This window comes from Hemicordylus capensis, chromosome 5 (genome assembly GCF_027244095.1).
Source record: "Hemicordylus capensis ecotype Gifberg chromosome 5, rHemCap1.1.pri, whole genome shotgun sequence".
Lineage (NCBI taxonomy): Eukaryota > Metazoa > Chordata > Lepidosauria > Squamata > Cordylidae > Hemicordylus > Hemicordylus capensis.
In genome coordinates this window covers 258930275-258954885 of record NC_069661.1, presented here as the reverse complement: position 1 = coordinate 258954885, position 24611 = coordinate 258930275, and the positions used below count along the sequence as shown (strand labels likewise).

General features: G+C 53.1%; 2 protein-coding genes across 5 annotated transcripts; one reads left to right on the top strand and one right to left on the bottom strand.

The window, feature by feature from the left end:
• Positions 1-257: 257 nt before the first annotated feature.
• CHKB (choline kinase beta) lies at positions 258-11253 on the bottom strand. 2 transcript variants are annotated; one of them, XM_053256872.1, is made up of 11 exons: positions 10990-11253; positions 5976-6084; positions 5670-5783; positions 5300-5433; positions 4710-4814; positions 3983-4041; positions 3455-3539; positions 3072-3180; positions 2307-2413; positions 2020-2101; positions 258-1597 (listed from the first exon to the last, which is right to left on the bottom strand). In XM_053256872.1, the coding sequence occupies exons 1-11, from the start codon at positions 11169-11171 to the stop codon at positions 1541-1543; spliced, it is 1143 nt and encodes a 380-aa protein (XP_053112847.1). In that variant the 5' UTR covers positions 11172-11253; the 3' UTR covers positions 258-1540. The 2 variants fall into 2 exon arrangements, with proteins under 2 accessions (XP_053112847.1, XP_053112848.1); XM_053256873.1 differs by lacking the exon at positions 10990-11253 and adding an exon at positions 10819-10871.
• On the top strand, positions 11218-23378 carry LOC128327725 (adenylate cyclase CyaB-like). Of its 3 annotated transcripts, XM_053256877.1 has the most exons (6): positions 11452-11589; positions 11673-11909; positions 13028-13183; positions 18476-18577; positions 19685-19810; positions 23145-23378. In XM_053256877.1, the coding sequence occupies exons 2-6, from the start codon at positions 11907-11909 to the stop codon at positions 23286-23288; spliced, it is 531 nt and encodes a 176-aa protein (XP_053112852.1). In that variant the 5' UTR covers positions 11452-11589; positions 11673-11906; the 3' UTR covers positions 23289-23378. The 3 variants fall into 3 exon arrangements, with proteins under 3 accessions (XP_053112849.1, XP_053112850.1, XP_053112852.1); XM_053256874.1 differs by lacking the exon at positions 11673-11909 and having other exon boundaries at positions 11218-11589; XM_053256875.1 differs by lacking the exons at positions 11673-11909; positions 19685-19810 and having other exon boundaries at positions 11218-11589.
• The last annotated feature ends 1233 nt before the right edge of the window (positions 23379-24611 follow it).

Sequence of the window (24611 nt, the reverse complement as noted above, 5' to 3'; positions counted from 1 at the left end):
TACACAGGCCATCACAGCCGCCCCACCCCGCCCCTGACCACTGAAAGTCCTGTTCAATTTCCCTCCCCACATCCACACACCTCAGGGCTTTCATCACACACTTCCAAACTGAAAACTTGCCAAGAAAAAACAGAACAGAACAGAGTCTTCTCCATGCAGCTGGGTTTTGTGCCACCCAATCACCAAGGACAGGAGCTGGCACCCCCACAAAGGCCCCTCCCTGGCAAGGAAAGGACCAAGCAGTCCAGAGAGAGAAGTGCTGGGGCCCCCAAGGGCCAGGCATTTATTGGCAGAGGCAGAGATGACATTCCATGGTTCCGGAGCAATGGCGGAGGGCAAGATGCACCCCAAGAGAAGGCGGCCGGCGGGCGGGCAGGGCACAGCCCCTGCAGTACCAAGCCCTGCGCTGGACATGCAGGCAAAGAACAATGAGAGCGCCAACAAGGGCCAAGGGTCCCTCTCCCCCCGCCCTGCAAATAGGCACCACAAGCCAAGCCCTTTCCCAAGGAAGGGTACAAACCCCAAGTACGCCAGGAGAGAGGGCGACTGTGGCCTGTGCTCCTCTCTTGGGACCACAGTCCCGAGCAGGCAGACCCACCTGCCATCCCACCCCCTCCCACCCTGGCAGGCCACGCTCGCAGGGTGCAAGCCTCCTCCACTGGGGCTCAGGAGAGCTCCCGCCCTCCTCTTGGGCTCCTGCAAACTCCAGACCTGCCCCCACCCCCCCGCTTCTCCCTGCTGCTCACAGGAGCCACTGCCAGCCCCGTCTGCTCTGACCTCTGACCCTGCATCCGTGGGCAGAGGCTGCACACCAGGGCTGCCGGGCCGACAAGCAAGAGGTCCCGAGGCAGTGGGTGGGGCAGGGGCGGGGGGGCTCCTCTCGCCAGTGACTGAGCAGCTCTGCCACAGCCCCTGGGCCAGCTGCACACAGCAAACCCCCCCCCCCACCCAAGGGTGGGACGAGCCCCGAGAGAACCAAGCCTGTCATGGCTGGGTGAGGAATCATTTCTGTGGTGCAGAGAGGAAAGGGGTGGGGTGGAGGGACAGAAATATCCTGACAGGATGAGCCGGGGCGGGGTGGAACTGAGCTTGCGCACGCATCGTCTACATCTGGGGCAGAGCCGAGGAGGAGCCCAGCTGTGGCAGCGGCCACGGAAAGCCAAGAGGGAAGCAGGGGTGGCCCGTAGGGCTCAGCCATCCCCTTCCTGCTCCAAGTGCGGAGATCTGTTGGTCCCCCTCCCCCAAGGGCCCCTCCCAGGCAGAGGCCAGAAGCCTTTCCCTGCGGAAGCCCAGCCTGAGCCGTTCCACAGGCCGCCAGCCGGCGCGGCCCCTCCCAGCTCAGCAGCTGGCATGAACAAGTCCCACCAGAAGCACAGTGTGTGTGGCAGCGGCAGTGGCGGCAAGGGGACTGGCCGGCCAGCCCTTCTGCCTATGGGGAGAATTTGGTCCACGGGCAACATCCCTTGAGGTCCACGTCAAACGGATACCCTGCACGCGAGCCAGGCCAGGCCAAGGCCAGCTGAAGGCAGGGTGGACGGGGTCAGGCACACAGCGCCTTCTGCTGGAAATAGGCTTCAAAGCGGCACTGCGCGTACTCCTGGGGCGGGGAAGGGAAAAACACGGCACCCGTCAGGCAGCTCCCTCTCCACCAGCACCCCTCCCCCGGGCACATCACGCGAACCATGATGCAGTGCTCCATCCCTCAGGGCCACTTTGTGCTCAACCCATCACTGACAGCCAGGCTTAGAACTGGGAGCAGGAAGGGTTCCGTGTGTGTGTTAAAAGAAGTGCCGGGGGGGGGGGTCCCTTGGGACTGGGGCACACGGGGATGAAGGGCAGCACCCCACCCCTGATGCCGTTTTCCTGTGGAGTGTCTCCCACACATCCACTGGAGCAGCTCCCGGGCCCAACCCTCCAGAGGCGGCCATCAGCAGCACTTCTCCCAACGCCTGCCATGGATGGAAGGAGAGGCGTGAGAGGCCGGGAGCCTTCTGCCTGCCGACCCTCCAAGCTACTCACCAGGTAGCCAAACTCAATGGTGGAGATCTTGGCCTGCAAGATGGACCACAGGCCCCAGAAGAAGTGGGAGGCCAGCACGAACCTAGAGCAAGGGGGAGGAGCGGGATCAGTGGGTGGGCCTCCCTGCTCTGCCCTCTCCATCCACCCTGGAGGGGCCCGGGCCCTTCCCTTCCCAGTGGGGGAAGGCAGCCACGCTTGGCCCCACAGGCGGCCAGATGGGCAGAAGTGCCTCCAAGGGCTGCAGAGCCCCCGGACATTCCCAACCCTTCCGCCGCTCAGTCACTGACCGGCTGATCTCAAGGAGCATCTCTGCCTCGATGCGCTCCTGCTCTCCAGGTGAGGGGGGTGCCTCCTTCCCAGCTGCCTCTGCCAGGTAGCACCGGATGAAATGCAGCTGTGGGAAGAGCAGGCACAGGTCCAGTAAGGGCAGCCGCTGGGCCGGGCCCCGAGAAGAGCTCACACCCAGCTGCTTCTCCCTTGGAGAGAGGAGGAGCAGGAGGTCTGTCTTGTGCCACCAGCAGGCACAGCCACCTCAGAGACCAGCGAGTGGCAGGCAGGCCCCCCGGCCCACCTCACCCCCCCCATTCTCACCCCCAGGGCAGTCAGCAAAAGAGATGGAGGAACCATTCAGAGAGGGGTTCATGCTCATTACACAGAACGTGACTCAATTCTGTTGTCTTTCAAGCAGTTTGAATCTATTATTTACATATGCACATGTAGAGAAGTTATGCAGGAGACGCTCTGCTGCTTTTGGAACACCCAACAGGGGCCCAGATGGCGGCTAATCTGCTGAAAATGAAATTAAAATGACCCACCCCGGAGAGCAGGAGAGGCCCGCCTTTGAGAGAGACGGAAGAATCCGACCCAATCTGATGCCAGTCAGAGAGCCATAGGCAGACAGCTGACAGAGCTCCGACTGGCCAACTGACCAGTGTGCCAAAGGGGCGCTGCAGCGGCCACCCCCCACCCCAGAGAGAGACGCCCTGGCAGCTGGAGCTGAGAAAGGCTCTTCCCAGTCCTGGCCCCTCTTGCAGTGAGGCCGGGGCACTCACCTGCTGGGGCTGGCTAGGGTAGTTTTCTGGGCTCGACTTGTAGAAAGGCCACTGGTCGTGGGCATAGTTGTACACCCACTCGCAGAAGTGATTTGCGATGTCAAAGCCCCTGAGGGAGAGAGTCAAGGCAGAGAAATGAACACGCCGGAGCAAGGCCAACGGAGACCGTGTCCCACAGCTGCGGCTTCCCGCTCTGCCCTGGGTGAGCCCTCCCCCCTCCGCCGACGATCACGAACTGGCAGCAGCTGGGTGGCAAGAGGCTGTGCCGGAAGCAGGAGCCACCTCTTCCCACTCAGGCTCTCCCCAGGAGAGGGCCACCATGCCAAGCCTGCCCCCCGCTCTTGCTCCAAAGCGCCAACCCTGCCCCCCCGCCCCCGGCTCACCTATAGTTGTAGCTGCTGTACTCAAAGTCAATCAGCATGAGGCGGTTGGAGGGGCCCGTGCGCCCAGCCAGCAGCAGGATATTCCCTGCCAGAAGACGACCAACATGAAGCAGCGCCTGCAGGCTCAGGTTCACTGGGGAGCAGCAGCCACAAAGGGCCACCATTTGGACCAGGGCCTTAGCCCAGGCGCTTGGGGCATTTCAGCCCTCACTTCTGCTGAAAGCCACCCTCCGGAACAGCAGCTGGCCCCTGGAAGTGCTGCTTGCTACGGTGGCACTTGGGGGCACTTTCTTTGGCAGGAAGCAGGTTAAAGGCGGAGGGGGGAAGGCGCCCTGCCACCGCCACACTCTGGACCCCGTCCAAATCACAGCCCTGCACATGGGAGTTATCCCAGCACTTCCCAGAGCCTCTCTGCAGACGGAGAAGCCTCGCAAGCCACCAGCAAGGGCCTGGGGAAGGAGATGGGCTGTGTGGGTGGGTGTTGGGGAATCACCCCCCTTTCCTTTCTCCCTTCTTCCACGTTCTCACCTTCTTGCACATCGTTGTGGCAGAAAACCACAGGAGACGGAGTGGCCTCCAGCAGAGCCCTACAGTTGCAGGAAAGAGAGAGAGGGCTGAAGGAGGTGGTGAGGCTGCTTCCCACAGCAGCCCCCCTCCACTCACCAGGGCAAATTGGGAAGAAAGGATAAGGGGCAGGACAAACAGGAGAGATGATTTCTTCAAACAAAACACAAGCCAGCCTTTGGAACTCATTGCCACACGATGGTGGTGGTTGTTTTTTGGTTTTTTAAAGGATCAGATAACACACACAGAAACCAAGGCTATCGACATCTCCCAGACATGAGAGTCCAAAAGGCAATCTCCACATTCGGAGGGCAAACCTGTGAAGCCGCCTCATCCCACTCGCTCTCTCCGTCCGCATTCTCTCCTGTGATGAGCAGCGGCTCTTCGAGGCCTCAGGAGGAAGCCTTTCCCACCCTGCTGCCTGGAGAGAGGGCCAGCACTGGACCCGGGACCTTCTGCATTAGGCACACTGTGTGCTTTGCTGCGGAACTGCAGCCCTTCAGTGCTCTGGCTCCTGGGACTGACCTCTCTGCTACCACCTGCTTGACCATCCCAGGGGACCACTGCCAGGAGAGCCCAGTGGGATACACCAGTGGCCATGCTTGGAGCGGCTGGACAGATCCTCAGCGAGAGTCGAAGCCGGCTGGGGAGTGTTCAGGGTCCCCACCATGGCCTATTGCTCTCCACTCACCGGAGGCTTCGCATCTCTGCCTCTAAGTCGTAGGCCTTGAGCTTGTTGAGCTTCTGCAGCTGATCCTCCTGGGGGAAGGTGAGCTCGGAGATCTGCTTCAAGTACCTGCCGAGGAAGGAGGCCCTCTCACTCACACGCTCTCCCCAACCGCTGCCCAGGACTACGAGGCCCCACCCCTGCTCAGCAGCCTAGAAGCCCCCTCTCCTCTCGGGCTCTCCCCACCCCCACTGTTCCAAGGCACAGGTCCTTTTTCTTCACCAGGCAGCCTGCTGAGCCTCTGCCCTATTTGGCCATCTCCTCTGAACTTTGGGCAACCATGGAAGAGCCTCCAGGGCATTCTCAGCAGACTGCAGTGGGACACTCAGGGTGGGGGAAATGTGCAGCCTTCCTGCCTCTGCCCCTCAGAGCATCCAAGCCCGCCCCTTGAATGGTGGCCCAAGGAGGGAGAGTGTGGCCACAAGGTGCTCCCAGTCCCACTGCCCACAGCTCCAGCTGCTGCTGGCCGCCAACAATCGCCAAGGGCAACCCCTTGCAGAGTGCACAACCGCAGCCGTCCAGCAGGAAGCTTCCGAAGGCACACACAAGCTCACCTCTCCATTGTCCCAAACATCCACTTGGGCTCTTTGTTGAAGGGCATCACCATGCCATGGAAGCGAGCCATCTTCATGGCAATCTCCCCCGATATGCTGGGGTCCGGCAGGTCTTCCGTGAGCAGGCGGCGGCTCTGGGGGGTGAGTGGGGAGGACACACACACGTCAGGTGTGGGGTGCAGAGGGAGTCTCCCTCTCTCACACCACAGTTGCTGGTTCAAAGGACTCTCACTGCCAGCGTGTGACGACCCCAGAGGACAGGGATCTGTGCTGCCAGGCAGCCTCCTGTTACCACCACCACCACCAGCAGCACGATGCTGGCACCCAGGGCTATGGGCCACAGCAGGAGAGAGGGTGCTCAGCACTCTACCGGGATGTATTCTTCCAAGCGCCCCTGCGGGAAGATGCCATAGAGCCGTGGCCCCAGCTGCCGCTCGGCCAGGATGGCAAACATGACGCTCTCAAGGACCAGTGAGTCGACTCCCTGTGGGTGAGAGAAGGGCTGGGATGATGAGATCCAGACACCACCGACAAGATGCCCCAACAGTCAGGGCAAACAGTGATTTTTATCAACCCTGCTTTTAAAGCCCAAGGTTTCACACAAGCATTGCCAGCCCCTAGCTCCTGTTCACACAAAGGGAGGGGGGTCCCTACGGTGCCCAAACCAGAGACTCACCTGAAGGATGGCCCCGTAGACACGTAGCAGGACCTGGCGTGGCTCATCCTCTGTGGCTTCAATGTGATCAGGCAGCGTGCACCTGTACAGGAGGTTGCTAAGCCCTCCGCTGCGGAGAAAGCAGAAGCCAGGAGCAGCGGGTCAGAAGGCAGGGCTGGGAGCAGAAGACTCCAGAGTTCTGGGGGAAAGCCACTTATCCAGAAGCTCCTGAATACAGTCACCTGCAAAAGGGAAGCACCCACCTCTGGAGGAGACCAGGCAGTACTGCCATGTGAATTTGGAAGGCCTGTGAGACTTGAAAAACCAGGCAGTTAGTACTGGTGGAAGGGGGAAGTGAGAAAAACGTATCTTGTATTTCACGCGAAGCTGCCTTCTGCCAAGTCAGAACCTTGGCCCATGTTGCTCAGTCCTGCCCACAGTGACTGGCAGCAGTGGCCCTCCTGGGTTTCAGAAGGGGGCCTTTCCCAGGCTCACCTGGAGACGCTGCCAGGGACTGAACTTCTGCATGCCAAGCAGGGGCTCTGCCACTAAACCACAGCCTCTCCTCTCTAGGTTTCCCCCCAAAGAGCAAATAACAGCTGGGTATGGATGGGGAAACAAAGGGATTGGACCTTACACAATGGTCGGCAATTAGTTTTGGTAAGAAGTAATCTGCCTACTTTCCTTCCACTATCCTTACAACTGGACTAAATTTGGTCCAAATCGGTTAGGCAGTTCATAAGTTAGCCCACTTGCACCTCAAACGTTCATGTGTCCACCATCTTGGGTGGGGTGGATGACATCATTACAAACTATGTCTTTGAGGTATCCCTACAACTGAACACAGTTTGGTTCATATTGGTCCAAGCATTGCAAAGTTGGTGGGCGGGGGTGGGGTGGGGAGGGGAGACGACGGAGACACACACACACACAGAGCTGGGTGATCTCATAAGCTAGGCTAAAAAGGATTGTTATCCCAAACAGCTAGTCCGACAGCAAAGGCTAGAAAAGCTGCACCTTCCTCAGAGGGCAATGAAAGGCCAACATTAGCTCCTCTTCCCCTGCTACCAGGACACAGAGTCACCCTCCCAAGTGGCAATTCTCTTTATGTTTGGAGGGGCGAGGGCAGCTAGTCAATCCTAGCACAGCATCCCTCCAGTATCTGTTGCTGCTCTCTCTGTGTGTAGATTGTGAACATCTTCTCATTATTACTGTTGGTTGTTTTTTTTTAAAGTTAAACTGCTTTTGTTTGTTTGTCTGTCAAATTTGTACACTGCCCCAAACTTTCGTCTCTGGGTGGTTAACAATAACATAACACAAGTTTAAAACATATACAAAAACTTAAAACAATTTAGGCAATCTAAAAATTAAACACAGATTGAAAGCTAAAAATTAAAAGCTGGGAAAGCCTGGGTGAAGAGGTGGGTTTTCAAATGCTTTTTAAAGATTGTCAGAGATGGGGAGGATCATATTTCAGTAGGGAGTGCATTCCACAATTTGGGGCAGCAACCGAGAAGGGAGAAGGGCCATCCTCCTGTGGCCACCAGCTAAGCTGGCGCCAACTGGAGATGAACCTCTCCAGACCTCAATGGGCGGTTGGGGTCACAATGAAGAAGACGTTCTCTTAAATACCCAGGGCCCAAGCCGTTTAGGGCTTTATAGGTTAGAACAACTAGCACTTTGTATTTTGCCTGGAAACCTATTGGCAGCCAGTGGCATTCTATCAGCAAAGGAGTAATGTGGTCTCTCCACAAGAGATCAACCTGGCCACCGCATTCTGGACCAACTGCAGTTTCCAGACTATGAACAAGGACAGCCCCACATACAGTGCATTGCAGAAGTCAAGACTGGAGGTTACCAGCAGATGTACCACTGTTTTGAGGTTGTTCATCTCCAGAAATGGATGCAGCTGGCGTATCAGCTGAAGCTGATAGAAAGCCCCTCTGGGCACCGCCTCACTCGGAGATACCAGGGAAAGGTGTGGATCCAGAAGTACTCCCAGACTGCGTACCTATTCCTTTTGGGGAAGTGTGACCCCATCTAAAATAGGCAGATCAAAATTGTCTCTAGAGTTCTGACCCCGCACAATAAGTACCTCCGTCTTATCTGGATTCAGTCTCGGTTTATTCTTCCTCATCCAGCCCATTACTGCTTCCAGGTAGGCATTTAGGGAGGATATGTCATCCCCTGATGATGCTGACAGGGAGAAATAGATCTGGCTGTCATCAGCATACTGATAACACCATGCACCAATTGGAGACAGTATGGAGCCCTGAGGGACGCCATACATAAACTCAGATTTCAAAGAGCAACAGTCTCCAATCGACACCATCTGGAATCAGTCTGAGAGGTAGGAGCGGAACCACTGTAAGACAGTGCCTCCCACCCCCAACACTGACATTCCAGAAGGATACTATGGTCGATAGTATTGAAAGCCACCGAGAGGTCCAAAAGGACCATCAGAGTCACACTTCCTCTGTCAATTCCCAATTGGAGATCATCCATCAGATCGACCAAAGCAGTCTCCACCCCATAGCCAGCCCGAAAACCAGTTTGAAATGAGTCTAGATAATCAGTTTCCTCCAAGACCACCTGGAGCTGAGAGGCCACGACTCTCTCAATCACCTTGCCCAGCCATGGGAGGTTGGATACAGGCTTATAGTTGCTCAACTCTGAGGAGTCTAATGCAGGCTTCTTTAGAAGAGATCTGATAATTGCCCCTATGCGTGGAAGCCATCAGAGCCCTGGTGGCAGAGGCCAGGGCCGCTGGCAGGGAATGCCGGCTTGTCTTGCCAGGGTGGTGTCTGCACATGCAGAGGCCATCCAAGCCCTGGGGGCGGAGGCCGGGGAGCTGGAAAGGAACCCCAGCTTACTGGGCTGGGGCAAAAGGGAGGCGGGATTGCAGCAGCAGGCAGCTATGTCAGGGCTACACTAATAAAGATGAAAAAAGGGCCACATTTGTGATAAAGAACCAAAAACAAACAAAAAACCGTGTGAATGCAAAAGATATATATAGATATATATATAAACATGAAACCTCAAAGCCTAGTAAACTAAATATATAATGATGTATTTTTCAAATATAATAAATTATTATTCATATACCCAAATGCTTAAAACCCATATAAACATTCTTATACAATATCTACTATGTAGAGGAAATAGCAATTGCTTATCACAGAAGAATCTAGTCTCCTAGAGGCTGAAAATGTCCATCCTCCTACATGTGAAGAGGTATGACTATCTTCAATTTCATTTGAAGCTCTTGGAGATGATTCATGAAGTAGTCCTTACTGATAAGTCCTTAAAAAAAACTGTCCAGATTCCAATAGTTTTCACAACAGCTTCTTCATGAAGGACTTATATACTTCATGGTGACACTTAACCTGTCCCAGGGAGGCAGTTGGGCCATTAGACAATGAGGGAGTGAAAGGGATTATTAAGGAGGATATGGAGGTTGCAGAGAAGCTAAATGAGTTCTTTGGGTCCGTCTTCACGGCAGAGGATACTGAGCATATACCTGTTCTTGAACCAGGCTTTTTAGGGATGGAGGCTAAAGAACTGAGTCAGAGAGAAGTGACAAGAGATGATGTTCTAAACTGTCTGCAAAAACTAAAAACTAACAGATCACCAGGGCCAGATGGCAACCATCCAAGAGTCCTCAAAGAACTCAAATGTGAAATTGCCAACCTCCTTGCTAAAATATATAACTTATCCCTGCAATCGGGCTCTGTACCAGAGGACTGGAAAGTAGCAAATGTAACACTGATTTTCAAAAATTATACCTACCTACAGAGGGTAGGTATAAATGTACTGTACTTTTTCACACAACACACAGTCAACTTGTGGAATTCCAACTTGTGGCCTGTTGGCTGCCCAGAGGCATCTGGTGGGCCACGGTGTGAAACAGGACGCTGGACGAGATGGGCTTTCTTGGGCCTGATCCAGCTGGGCTCTTCTGATGTTCTTAAGGGCATGGCCGGCTCCATGTGGCCAATGCCCAGAGCGGCTTGGACAGTGTAGACCTGTCTGGGGACTGCAGGGACTGCAATGCCCCCCTGAGGCAGCCAGCCTCAGGGAAGCACAGCACTCAGGGCTCCCAGTTCCAGGGGCAACGCAGCAGCTTTTGCTTCCGTGCCACAGAGTGCCAGAGGGTGCCACAGAGGCTTCTGGCATCCTCAAAACACCCACAGACAGCAGCAGAGGCAGGCAGGGGGCAGGCAGGGTGAAGCAATGGGGCTTGTTCTAGTTCTTACCCTTGCATGGAAACAGTAAAGGGGACCCAAATGTATTGCCGGGGCAGGGCGGGGGGGGGCACAGGGTATATGTGGATCCATCTAGTCCTGAAGTGGGCAGCCACAGACCGCCGACTGGCCCACAAGCAAAGCAAAGCAAGGCGGCGGCAGCAGCCCTGCCCCCACCTGAGATTCAAAGGCAGACTAGCTCTGCGCGTGGAGGATCTCCTTGGCAGCACCAGCTTCTGAGGGACCCACTCCCCAGAGGGTCCCTAACTGCACAGCTATTTCAGGCACAGGTGCTCAAGCGTGGGTCCCCCCCAGATGTGGCCGGACGACACTTCCCATCATCGCAGCTCCAATGGCCAAAGGCGTGTAGGGACCCGAGTTTGAGAACCCTGCCCCGGCTTAGGATCCCGGCTAGCGAGCGACCCATCTTGCGTCCACAGCAAGGTTCAGCAGCTGGCAGGAGCGAAGAACCGCCGACCAGCTGCATTAGGGCCCCCCCCACACACACACCCTCTTCCCGAGGCCCCAGCAACCGGCTTCCAGAGACAGCCTGCTTCTGAAATTTAGCCACGGCGGCCATAAGGGCCTTTCCTCACTCCCGCGGGCACTTTCAGAGTCACCTTAGCGAGACCAGTGGACGCGAGTCCCACCACCAGCCGCGGAGGGAGGGAAGCGCCCTTGCGCGCGCGGCTATTCGGCACTGCACGGTAGCGCCAGGAGAGGCGGCAGCGGCAGCAACATTGGGCTGCGCGGCTACAGGGAGCGTTACGGCGGGCGTGGGCGGGGCTCACCTGACCGGGACGATGCCGAGCTCTTCGGGGCCCGCCAGGCGGCGCCAGGCTCCGGCCAGAAACTCGCGGCACCAGAGGAAGGCGCGGCGGCGGGTGGGGGCGGGCACGGCCGGGGAGCCGCGGGGCGAGCTGGGGGGCACAGAAAAGTATCCGGCGGGCCCGTCCCCCTCCGGCGCTTCCATAGCGGCGGCTGCGGTACCAGCGTCTCCCTCAGGCGCGGAGCCAATAGCGGCGTTGAAAGGGCGGACTTTCTCCGGCCTCCCTGCTGCCTATTGGCGGCGCTTCTGTACCAATCCCAGCGGGGTCCTCCTCCGGCGGGCGCCCTGATTGGCCCTCCGCTCCGTCAGAGCGGGAGGAGTGGACCAATCGAATGCCCCCTTAGCGCATAGGGAGGCGGGCCTGGCGCGGCAGCCATTCAGAGGGCGAAGTATGCTCGGGGGTGGGCCAGTCTCGCGCTGGCCTGGAGTGGAGCACACGTGTGAATCCTGGGGGTGCTGCGACCCGGGTCAAGAGTCGGGCCGGCCTTTCTCTGTTTCAGGCAGCCCTGCCTTCGCAGGCAAAGCCCAGCAGCTCCGTCCAGTCCACGCATCAGAACTAGCGGTGGGTTCACACGAGCACGGGCGAACGAAGCCGGATTGACGGATACTTTTAAGGGGTGGTTTTTAATCATGTCCTGTTACTAGGTTATACAGTTGCAACAGAGCAGCTGCGTCGAGACTTGTGTGAAAGGACAGAGGTAATGTGAGAAGAGCCCTGTTTGAACCAAGCTGAGGCTGTGTAGTCTAGTATCCTGGCCATCCAGATGTAGCCTCTAGGAAAGTGAAGTGCAAGGACAGCAGTCTTCCCCTGTTGTACAACTGCCTCTGCAACAAGTATTGTGGTAGACTGCCTCTGGATGTGGAAGCTCATCCTTAGCTATGGTGAGTGATAGGCAGTCCTGATGTAAGAAAAACTATGCTGGATTAGGCTAAGGTGTGCCCCTGTCCTTGTGGTGGCCAGCTAGATGCCTCTAGGACCCGAGAAAGTGCTGAGAGTTGTGACCCTTGCTGGGTGTGCTTTGAAATGTGGCCCAGACCAACACAGCCCTCTGAGGGTCATCCGACAAGGTGTTGCAGAGTATTGTGGAGGCCTTTTCCTGCAGCTCTTTCAGGTGTTTCCAAACTGTGTCCCAGCTTGGGGTTAACACTCCTGGCGTATGTTAAATATGTTAAATAAAAATATGCTAAAGGGTGGTGGCCAGTGTCCACTGTTTGGCTCCCTGCTGTCCATGGGGGCAGTTCTATGTCAAATGGTCCAGGCATCGGCATGCACGTTGGAAGAATGTGGTCAAAACAAGAGGAGGCTGGTCAAGTCTCCCATGTTTATTGGCTCCAAAAGAGTGGGTTAGGGTTGGTTGCAGTTGTGCAGAATTGCTCTTGGGGCTGCTGTGCCGCCACTTGGTCTTAGCTCCTGGTTGGTGCCAGCTGTGGAGGCCAGGCTCCCTGGTAGGGCCATTGCTAGGTACTGAAAAGGGCCTGGGCCCACATCAATCATGTCCCCCCAAGAATCATTTTGTGCATTTTTTAGAGTCGCTGACATTATAATCCAGCACCTCTGAGGGTGGTAGCAGTAGCCACCAGGAAAGCTCTTTCCTATGTGTTGTGAATTTCCTCCCTGGAAGAGGTTGTGAAGGAGGGAGGGGACTGCTGAGAGATTTGGGGCTCTGAGCAATTCACTGGGGACCCTCTGATGGTGCCCCAGCTCAGTGACTAGAGTGCCCCAATCCGTGGCAATTTTGCTGTTGGGAAAAAGCCAAGATGGGAGCATGAACAGATAGTTCCCCGATAATTTTAAAGGACTGCTCTAAGGAGCTTTGAAAGTAAATGTTTTGAGAGAGCAGTTTTCAGTTTACATCTGAGAATCCTGCACAATGCATAGGGGGTTTCGAGGCAGTTGTGCAGGTAGAGAAGCCAGTGTGGAAAGTGTTTCCCTGGAGCCTGAAAATGGCATCCGCTTGCTGCTGTTCTCCTCAGTCACTGTGGTTCTTTCCCCCTTCCAGATGCCAGCGAACGTGGAGATCAAGGCACGGGTGCGGGACTTGGCACAGCTCCTACGTAATGCTGAGCGGGCAAGTGGATCGCCAGGCTGTGTCATTGCCCAGACCGACACGTTCTTCTCTGTTCCCTGTGGACGACTGAAACTCCGGGACTTCAGGGTAAGTGAGCAACTGGCAAGTTGCGGGAGAAACCCCCTTTTGCTGCAAGAGGCTGGTTTCTTTCCCCTTCTCAGGAGCATCCCTGATCTTTAAATCTGTCTCAAATATTTGTTAAGATCCTGATTCGTAATCTGAGCAGCTTATTTTGAACTGACTTGCAACTGTATTGTGCTGTGACTGTGAGAAACCATTGTGGTACTCATCCGATTAATAGCAGTGTTGCAGGAGCAGCTCGTCCTAAGGAGCAGAAGCAGGAGTGGTGTGTGTGTGTGCCAAAGGAAGCCCGGCTGCCTCTGCTTCCCAGAGCATCATCTGCTCCTCTCTCTCCTGCTCCACATGCTGCCTGCAGGCTGGCCATTTGTTAGCCATCATTTGACGAATGGCCAGCTTGCAGGCAGCACAGCTCTCATTAACGCTGGGGCAGGGTGGGATGGGGGGCACAGGAGTGGACAGAACTCCAGCAAGGAGAGAGAAAGACAGCTGTGCATCCTTTGGCACCCCTTTTCCTCCACTCATTAGGACAAGCCGCTCCTGCGGTGTAGTTTCACACTACCTCAAGAACCTCTGCCTAGGAAATGTTTCACATTTCAGAACATTCTTGCTCCATGCCACATAAATCCAATGAAAGAGACCCCTAGGAACTCTCCCCCCCCACCACACCCTGGCCCAGTGATGATTAGTCTCTCATGCCTGCAACTTGGAATACAATTCTTGTTCCTCTTTTTTGTAGTGGAAATCTTGATGTCTCCATTGTGTCCCTTGTTCCAGAGTGATCCTCCTTTTTCATCCCCCTCCCCACCAAAGAGGAAAATTTCTCCTTAATTTATTTATTTTATTTTTTAGTTTTGCATTTCTATACCGCCTTTCGTTAAAAACACAACCCCAAGGCGGTTTTTTTGTTTCTCAAGTGGGCTCCAATCTTCCCAAGTCCAGAGGAGTTACTAGGCAGACAGCCACTGACATCCCAGCATGTGCACTCCGACAACCGCTTAATCAGCACAGTTGGTTTAGCCTAGCAGAATAAAGAACATAAGAAAAGCCCTGCTAGATCAGGCCCAAGGCCTATCTAGTCCAGAATAGTCCAGCATCCTGCTTCACACAGTGGCCCACCAGACTTATTATTTATTCATTCATTCATTCGATTTATATACTGCCCTTCCAAAATGGCTCAGGGAGGTTTATAACAGAATAAAAACAATTAAAACCAGTTAACAATTAAAATTAAAGCTACAAAAACAGAAAAAAACAAATTAAACATTCAAACAGCTAAAAACCCTGGAAAACCAGGGCAAACATTTAAAACAGTTTACGGCAGTTTACAAACTCTGGAAGGCCAGGCCAAACAGGCCATACTGAGAGAAGCTGGATTGGAAGAAGATGAGCGAGGCTTTAAAGTTCGAGGAAGAAACATCAATAACCTGTAATACGCTGATGACACCACTCTGATAGCTGAGAATGCGGATGATCTGCAAGCCCTAGTAATGAAAGTCAAGGAGCACAGTGAAAAAATGAGACTACAACTAAATGTAAAGAAGACTAAACTAATGACAATGGGTACATTGTTGTTGTACAGTAACCAGCCCCAGAATTGATAATGAAGACACTGGTGGATAGTTTCTGCCTTTTAGGATTGACCATCAACAGTAAAGGATCCAGCAGTCAAGAAATACGCTGCAGACTAGCACTTGGTAGGGCTGCAATGAAGGCCTTGGAAAGGATATTTAGATGCCGTGACGTGTCTATACCTACAAAGATTAGAATAGTTCAGACCATGGTTTTTCCCGTGACACTCTATGGATGCGAAAGCTGGACTTTGAAGAAATAGGATAGAAAAAGTATTGACGCTTTTGAACTTTGGGGCTGGAGAAGACTTTTGAGGATACCATGGACAGCCAGGAAAACGAACCAATGGATCATAGAACAAATCAATCCAAAATTTTCACTCATGGCACAAATGACCAGGCTCAAACTATCATACTTCGGACACATTATGCGAAGACCCAGCTCCCTTGAGAAATCTATAATGCTGGGGAAAGTTGAAGAAAAGAGGACGACCACCAGCAAGGTGGATTGCGACAGCAATGAATGCGTCACTGAGAGACCTTCAAGGCCAAGTCGAAGATGGATCATCCTGGAGAAAATCTATCTATGTGGTTGCTAAGAGTCAACACTGACTTGATGGCTCTTAATCAATCAATCAATCAATCAATCAATCAATCAATCACCAAGCACACACAAAAGAAAACAGAAAGTCTAACTGGAAATCTGACTAAACAAACTTTCCCTAGACTAAACTACTAGAAGCCAAAGTCCTGGCTCCCTTTATGAACAAGTTAAAGAGCACAGTACCAATCGCTGTGGGACCCCACTTCTTACTTCCCTCCATTGTGAAAAATGTCAATTTATTCCTACCATCTGTTTCCTGTCCTTCAAGCAGTTACCAATCCACACACGAACCTGTCCCCTTATCCCAGGACTGCTAGGTTTACTCAAGAGCCTTTGGTGAGGAACTTTGTCAAAAGCTTTTTGATAGTCCAGGTATACTATGTCAACTGGATCACCTTTATCCACATGCTTGTTGACACTCTCAAAGAATGCCAAAAGGTTTGTGAGGCAAGATTTATATTTGCGGAAGCCATGCCAGGTCTCCTTTATCAGGGCCTGATTTTCTAAATGCTTAACAATGTTATCCTTGAGAATGTTGCTTTCCATCAATTTGACTTCAACAGACATTAAGCTAACTAGCCTGTTTCCCCCCCCAGATAGCCCTTGGATCCCTTCTTGAAAATCGATGTTACATTGGCTACTTTCCAGTCCTCTGGTACAGACCCTGATAGTAGAGACAATGTACATATTTTTGCTAGGAGCAGGAGGGAAAGGTTCCAGAGGATTTCCTGCAACAGTATTCTCTCTTAAACGTGTGTGAGTGCGCATGCTCACAAGTTTTCTGATGTCCATTCAGTTAATTTTAGATCCTGCTCAGGTTGAATTAGGAAGGCCCCACCCTGAATGCATGTGTGCACACACAGCCTTTATACTGCCGCCCCAAACATTCATTCATTCATTCGATTTCTATACCGCCCTTCCAAAAATGGCTCAGGGCAGTTTACAGAAAGAAATAACAAAGAAATAAGATGGAACCCTGTCCCCCAAGGGCTTACACAATAACAGAATTCATTCCACGCACAGCTGAGAAAAAATTAGAAAGAACACTAGCTAGGAGATTAGCAAATTCACATTTGAGTCCCTTTGGGACTTTTGGGTGGATGCCACCTGGCCCTGGATATTTGTTAATGTTTAGTTTTTCCAGACAGTTTAGAACATCTTCCCTCATCACCTCAGATTGGCCCAGTTCTTCAACCTCTTAAACCTGAGATGCTCAGTTCTGGAGCGGGTGTATGGTCAGTATCCTCCGCTGTGAAAACAGATGCGAAGAACTCATTCAGCTTCTCTGCAATCTTCTCATCCTCCTTAATAATCCTTTTCACAGCCTCCTCGTCTAAGAGTCCAACCACCTCTTGTCAGGCTTTCTGCTTCTGATATATTTAAAGAAATTTTTGCTATTCCCCTTGACACTTCTAGCTATCTGCTCCTCAAACTCTCTCTTTGCATCCCTTATTGTCTCCTTGCATTTCTTTTGCCAGAGTTTACATTCTTTCCTGTTCTCTTTATTTGAGCAGGACTTCCATTTTCTGAAGGAAGTCTTCTTCCCTTTTATAGCTTCCCTGATTCTACTTGTTAGCCATGCTGGCATCCTCCTGACCTTGGTGGTACATTTCCACCTTCTTGGTATACGGGCCAACTAAACCTGTAAGGTGATGCACATTGGGATGAAAAACCCCAACTTCAAGTATATGCGGATGGGATCTGAGCTGTTGGTGACTGCCCTGGAGAGGGATCTAGGGTTGGTGGTGGACAGCTCGTTGAAAGTGTTGACTCAATGTGCGGCAGCTGTGAAAAAGGCCAATTCCATGCTAAGGATCATTGGGAATGGGACTGAAAATAAAATAGCTAATATTATCATGCCCTTATACAAAACTATGGTGCGACCACACTTGGAGTACTATGTACAATTCTGGTCACCACATCTAAAAACAGACATTGTAGAACTGGAAAAGGTGCAGAAGAGGGGAACCAAGATGATCAGGGGCCTGGAGCACCTTCCTTATGAGGCAAGGATACAACACCTGGGGCTTTTTAGTTTAGAAAAAAGATGACTGTGGGGAGACATGATAGAGGTCTATAAAATCATGCATGGTGTGGAGAAAGTGGAGAGAGAGAAATTCTTTTCCCCCTCACACAACACTAGAACCAGGGGTCACTCCATGAAATTGATTGCCAGGAGGTCTAGGACCAACAAACGGAAGTACTTTTTCACACAACGCGTGATCCACTTGTGGAACTCTCTGCCACAGGACGTGGTGACAGCCAACAACCTGGATGGCTTTAATAGGGGTTTGGATAACTTCATGGAGGAGAGGTCTATCAATGGCTACCAGTCGGAGGGCTGTGGGCCACCTCCAGCCTCAAAGGCAGGATGCCTCTGAGTACCAGTGGCAGGGGAGTAACAGCAGGAGAGAAGGCCTGCCCTCAACTCCTGCCTGTGGCTTCCAGCGGCATCTTGTGGGCCACTGTGCGAAACAAGATGCTGGACAAGATGGGCCTTGGGCCTAATCCAGCAGGGCTGTTCCTATGTTCTTATGAACTTCTTTTATTGTGGTTCTAAATTATTTCCATAATTTGGCCCTCCTGAGTTTCCCTTTTATCTTCCTTTTTATCAGTCCCCTCATTTTTGAGGTTTCTTCTTCTGAAGTCCAACACATCTGTGTTGGACTTCCTTGACAATTCTCCATTTGCATATATTCTGAACTGGATCACACTGTGGTCACTGCTGCCCAATGGTTCTGCAACTCTGACATCTCACACCAGGTATAGATTAGGTCCTATTTGGATTTGATGTGAACTAATTTGGATAGGTCACCAAGGCATTGCTTTGGCCAATTGCTGATTCTCACCAGCTGAGATGGTTCATATTGCATCCATTAGTAAGGAAGCAGCAGCAGCAACTTGAGATCTAAAAATGACATCTGGGAGGTTTCCCCTGCAGCCCTGGGAATTGCAGTCTTTTCTGAGGCTGCAGCCACAGGTTTTCCATGGGTGGGGAGGATGACGAGCCCTTTCAAGTTTGTAGTATAAACAAGTCTTCAGTGTTCTCCCAACCCAGCCATTCTGTTGAGCAAGTTGGGTAGGCCAGTGTACATGACAGACAGTTGTTGAATGTTGTTTTCACAGGATGGCCGTGGGCAGCTGATATTTTATGACCGTCCCAACTTGGAAGGCCCCAAGCTCTCTCAGTATGCCATCTCGCCCACTGATGATCCTGCTGGGCTTGTGGTAAGAGCTGTTGCCTACTGTGGCTTCTCCTCCAGGATGCGGGGAAACTCTGTGAGATCCAGAGCTCCTGGACGCTGCCAAAGAGTCTGCCTGGGTGGGATGGAGTCATGGTTGCTATTGGAACCGCTCTTCCTCCAGCCTCCCAAGGTCACTCCAAATCGCCTGGGTGTTCTCTGTGCCCAGGAGCCCAAAATTCCACACTCAGGAGGCAGGATAACGGTGCTGGCATAGATTGATGTGGGACTTGGTCTGAGGGCCTGGGATGCAGCCGCTTTGCTGCAGCTACGCAGGTCTGGGTCAGGCCAGTGCTTGGGTGGGGGGCTCCCTGGGACTCCCCACATACACTCAGGGGCAGATTCAGCTCTTCGCCCCCCCCCCCCAGTGGCAAGGGAGGAAGGCGAGGGGGAAGTTCAGATCTTTTTTTTTAACTTTGAAATTGTTGCAGCGTGGAGACGGAGGGCGGCAATACCCCCCCCCCCAACCCAAGCCTGCCTACCTCCCCAATGAGAGCTGTTGCCCGATTTTGGGCCTTGTGTGTGCACAGAACTGTCTTTGTGCGTGTGCAAAGCTGTCATTTGGGAGGTAGGGGGGTTGGCTTGGGGGGGGTATCGCCGCCCTCTCCGCTGCCGTGCTGCACTGTGGTGGTGGTTTTAAAGTTTAAAAACTTGAACCCCCCCCCCTGCTCTTTTTAATGTTGCTCCCCCACACACACACAACACCAAGATTTGCCGCTGGGGGGATTTTGCCGCCATAGGCAGTTGCCTCTACTGCCTCCCCTTTAATCCTCCAGTGCATACGTGGCCTTGAGTTCTGTGAGGGGTGTTCTACAAGGAAATAAAACCTTATGCACGTGTGCTCCTGGCTTTGCCTGACTGTTGGTCCGTCTAGCCCAGTGTTTTCCTGCTGCTCCAGCTAGCAGCCGTGGCTGCAGAGAGGGGTCTTTCCCAGCTTGGCTGTGTGAGATCCCTTAGCCAGAGCTGATGGGGATGGATGCCGGGTGGGAGCCTGGGGTGTGTGTGTGTGTGTGTGAGAGAGAGAAAGAATGAGAATGAGAATGAACCAGCCTGAGTGCCACCTGTTGCAACCTCCTTGCCCTCTTCTCGGCAGGCAGTGCTGTCCCAGGCCCTCGGGGTGCGGGGCGTGGTCCAGAAGCAGCGCCGCCTCTATATGGTGGGCCAGACCCGCATCCATGTGGATCATGTGGAAGGGTTGGGGGACTTCATGGAACTGGAGGTAAGGGAAGCTGCCGGGGGCAGGAGATGCTCTTAGGGGTTCTCCCCAGGATGATTCCTGTCTGTCTGTCTGTCTGATTTATATTCCACTCTTCCTAAAATGGCTCAGGACTGTTTACATTAAAATCAGAACACAAAATAAAACAATTAAAATTTAAAACATTTAGACCAGAATTAAAACTCATTAAAATTAAAAGTAGATATCATTAAAAGCCTGGCTAAAAAGATGGGTCTTTAAGGCTCTCCTAAAGGCCTCCAAGGAAGATAATACTCTCATATCCAAGGGAGCATGATCCACAACCTAGGGACGACAACTGAGAAGGCCTGATCCCAGGTTGCCACCAGATGAACCGGTGGCAGCTGACGACGGACCCCTCCTGAAGATCTTAATGAGTGGTGGGGATCTTGTAGAGAAAGGCGTTCACTCAGGTAACCCAGACCTAAGCCATTCAGGACTTTAAAGGTAATAACCAGCACTTTTACTTTGCCTGGAAACATATTGGCAGCTTGTGCAGCTGTTTAAGAACAGGCATAATGTGGTCTCTCCGGGATACCCCAGAGACCAAGCTGGCTGCTGCATTTGGACTAACTGAAGTTTCTTAACTAAGTGCATAGGTAGCCTTACATAGGGTGCATTGCAGTAGTCCAACCTTGAGGTTACTAGCTGGTGTACCCCTGTTGTCAGGTCATTCTCCTCAAACAACAGGTGGAGTTGAATCAATTACAGCTGGTAAAAAGTACTCCTGGACACAGCCTCAACCTGAGGCACCAAGATGAGACCCAGGTCCAAGAACACTCCCAAGCTATGAACCTGTTCTTTCGGTGGTGGGGTGGTGGTGTAGGGGGGGTGTTACCTCATCCAGAACAGGAAGTTCTATCCCATCTCATAGATTATGACCCTTAAGAATGAGCACCTCCGTCTTGCTTGGATTTGGCTTCAGTTTATTATCCCTCATCCAGCCCATTAAAGGCAGGCATTTAAGGGGCTAATGTCATTTCCTGATACTGATGACAAAGAAAAATAGATTTGGGTGACATCACCATATTGATAACACCTAGCATCAAATCCCCTGATGACCTCACCCAGCGGTTTTGTGTAGGTGTTAAAAAGCATCAGTGACAGAATGGCGTCCTGAGGGACTTCATATAATATCTCCTGTTTAGAAGATCAAATGTCACCAAGCGCCACCATCTGAAATCTACCCGAGACACAGGAGCGGAACCACTCTAAAACAGTGCTCCCTATCCCCAAATCCCTCAAGCAATCCAGAAGGATACTATGGTTGATGGTATCAAAAGCTGCAGAGAGATCCAAAAGAACCAACAGAATCACACACCCTCTGTCAGTTCCCTGGCAAAGGTCATCTATCAGGCCAACTAAGGCCATCTTAATCCCAGAGCCTACCCTAAAGCTAGTTTGAAATGCGTCTAGATAGTTAGTTTCCTTCAAGATGACTTGAAGCTGGTCATCCACCACCCTCTCGAACAACGTACCCAACCATGGGAGGTTGGGGACTGGCTTATAATTATCCATCACCAGGGGATCCAGAGTGGGCTTCTTAAGAAGGGGTCTAACCACCGCCTCCTCCAAACAAGGTGGCATCCAATCTAATCCTGCAAGAGGGATGGCTGGACACCTCCCTAATAGGCCTTGCAGAAATATTGGAGTCCAGATCAGCCCAAATGCGAGAGATTTTATCTTCAAAGAATTCATTGAATACATCACAGTGACAATTGTTTCCGGAAACAGATTTGGAACAGAAGGGGCTTGAGTTGAACCCCTAACAATCCAGAACAGTTCTGCTGGATGAGAACTTGCAGATGCAATATGTGCAGAATAAAGTCGCTTTATTGACCAGCCTGCATGCATTGTGGACAGCCTAGTGGAATATGGTCCTTGCAGCTTTGTGCAGTTGTGAAGCTTGGAAGAATTCTATTTAGGGCATGATTTGAGCTGGAGAAGGAGCAAAGTCCCGTTTCACTGTGTGAAACAAGTGAGGCCAAGTTGGATCTGGGAGCATCTGAGGGGGGCACATGGCTTGCAGAAGGGGCCTGGCAGGGCGGCCTGTGATTTCGTGCAGATTCTGGAGGGCAGAAGCATGGGCCGTCCTGCGTGCTGGCTGCCTATTCCTGCTTGCTTTTGTAGGGCCAGGAGGAAGCTGGAGCACAAGCAGCTGGGCAACCACACTCCTTCCCATTTTGCGAAATTGGCTTCCAGCGGTGGGCTTGGGGAGCAAGTCCTCTCCAGCAGGAACAGCTTGTCCTCATGAGCCGGGGGAGTGCCAAAGGAGGCCCAGCTGCCTCTCCTTCCCTGAGCTCCACTTGCTCCGCTCTCTTCCGCTCCACACTGCCTGCAGGCTGGCCATTTGTCAGGTAGAGCTGTGCAATTAACCATGCAGCTTTCCCTGATGAATGGCCAGCCTGCAGGCAGGGTGGGGTGGGAGAGAGAGGAGCAAACAGAAATCTGGGAAGGAGAGGCAGCTGGGCCTCCTCCAGCCCGCCTCTGGCTCATCAGGACCAAGCACTCCTGCTCTCCAGGACTGCCTTGTCTCTCTGGTACAGGAAAGGGAGGCGAAAGCCTCTCTGGGTCAGCCCCTCCTCCTGCTCATCTCTGCTCCTCCCTGCCAAGACTCCATCATGAAGTCCTCTCCAGGACCAGCACCTCTGTGGGTGGCAGCCTGGAGTCCAGCAAACTCGGGTTTGACACAGAGGTTTTCCTGAATTTGCTTCCAGTCCTGGGCTAGTTCGTACATGTGAACCAGCCAATTCCCCCCAACCCCCTCCAAATTGGAGGGAGAGGGTTTAGGGCAAGGCTGTACAACTCCTGCAGGTGCTGGACTACAACTCCCATCATCCCTGACTATTGGCCACTGTGGCTGGGGATGATGGAAGTTGTAGTCCAACCAGAGATGGAGGGCTAAAGTTGTGTAGGCCTCGTCCAACTTTATATATCAACCGCTTTGGAAACTTTAGTTGAAAAGCGGTCTATAAATGTGGCGGTGGTGGTTGTGTAGGGCATCGCCCGCCTCAGCTTGCCGTTGGATCACGGCAGTGCTGCTCCACTCCAGCCAGGGTCTCCCTTCCGCGCCGAGTCCCTGGGAGCCACTCTGGGCTCCGTTGCCCCAACCGCCTTCCCAGCAGCTTTTGAGGCGTGTCACTGCACACTCCGTGTGGCCACCACCCAGCTCTGTCCAGCGAGGCTGAGGAGTTGCTAGGGACACCTCAGGTCTGGCTGCCCCCTTTCCCCCTCCCCATACCGAGCAGGGGTCAAAGGCCAGCTCCCCCTAGCTGGGCCTCTCTCTTGAAAAGCCCTCGTTCCCTTTCCATCCTCACAGGTGGTGTTGCAGGAGCAGCAGAGCCCCCAGGACGGTGAGCAAGTCGCCCGGCAGCTGATGGAGGATCTGGGTGTGCGGGAGGAGGATCTGCTCACTGGCGCCTACCTGGACTTTCTGCTGGCAAGAGCGGAGGCCCGTCCGTGATGCTGGACCACCCGGGCCCATTCAGAGGGGGATTCCCTGTATTTGTAAATAGATGGACTGACCCATTAAAAGGGGTGTTTTGGAATTTCAGTGCAGTCGAGCTCCATAAGCTTGCTGGATATCAAAAAGGGCCGGCTGAAAAATGATCTTGGCTCTTTAGAGCAGAGGACTGCGTTGCTGACAAGCGCATGTAGTTACAGCTCGCATCACCTTAATGGAGCAGGACTCTCCTCTTTAAACCAGGTCAAAAGCTGTCCCAGCTTGAAAGGGATCCCATCAGCTCCTCTAAAGCTCACAGGTAGGGCTTGCGTACAGGGCTGGGGGCGGGGGCTTCCCTGCTGATGGAGCCCTCCTTTAAGTAAAGCCCAAGGCCTGCACCTTGGAGAGGTTTGCCTGCCTTTGTGTTGGCTTGAACGAAGCACAAATGGCCTGAGAAGTGGCCCGTGCTGGCAGCAGCAGCGCTCTTTGGGACTACGCATGAGCTGCCCCCTCCCCATCTCCCCTGTGTCAGACCCAAAGGCTGGTTCTGGAGGTATCTGGATCTGTTACGTTTCAAGGGATCCAAGCATGTGTCTCTCAGGCCACAGAATGCAGCCACCTCTGTTGGCAAAGTGTCTGTGCTGAAACTCTGCATCTGATGGAGTGCCACCTGCCCTGAGAAGGTGCCCTGAGAGCAGCTAAGCCCGCTCTCCCTGCAGACGATCGGGGCAGTAGCCCTGGGCGGCCGGATCAGCTGCCCACACGATTGCTGGCTCCGTGACGGAGCCAGCAAGCTCCAGCATGCCCTGCACAAGCGCGCAGGGCATGCTGGCCAGACCCACGGAGCTGGGAGGTGGCTTTTCACCTCCCCTCTGGGGGTCTCCTTGTGAGTATCGCGGTGCGGAGCTGCGCCGCAGCTACTTATGCGGCTACTCATGACCAGATAGCCCGGGTTTGCAGAGCGCTCGCTCCGCAAACCCAGGCTAAGAGGAGGGCTACCAAAGAGGCTGGACACTTCACAATGATGAATATATAAGCTGGGGGTTCCTGACCTTGGGTCCCCAGATGCTGTTGGACTACAACTCCCATCATCCCAAAGGCCGTTGTGCCTGGGGATAATGGGAGTTGTAGTCCAACAACATCTGGGAAGCCCAGGAAGTTTTTCACACCCGGCTTTTAGTCCACATCTTCTCCGGGATGAAGGCTGTGTGTTCACATTTCGGACAAATTTACCCCCCAGTCCCTGTGAGCTATCAGGGAGCACTGCACACAAAATTCAGATTTTCCGTCCCGCGTTAGAGTGTAGCCCAATTTATATCCAGCCTTGGAAAAAATCCACTTTTT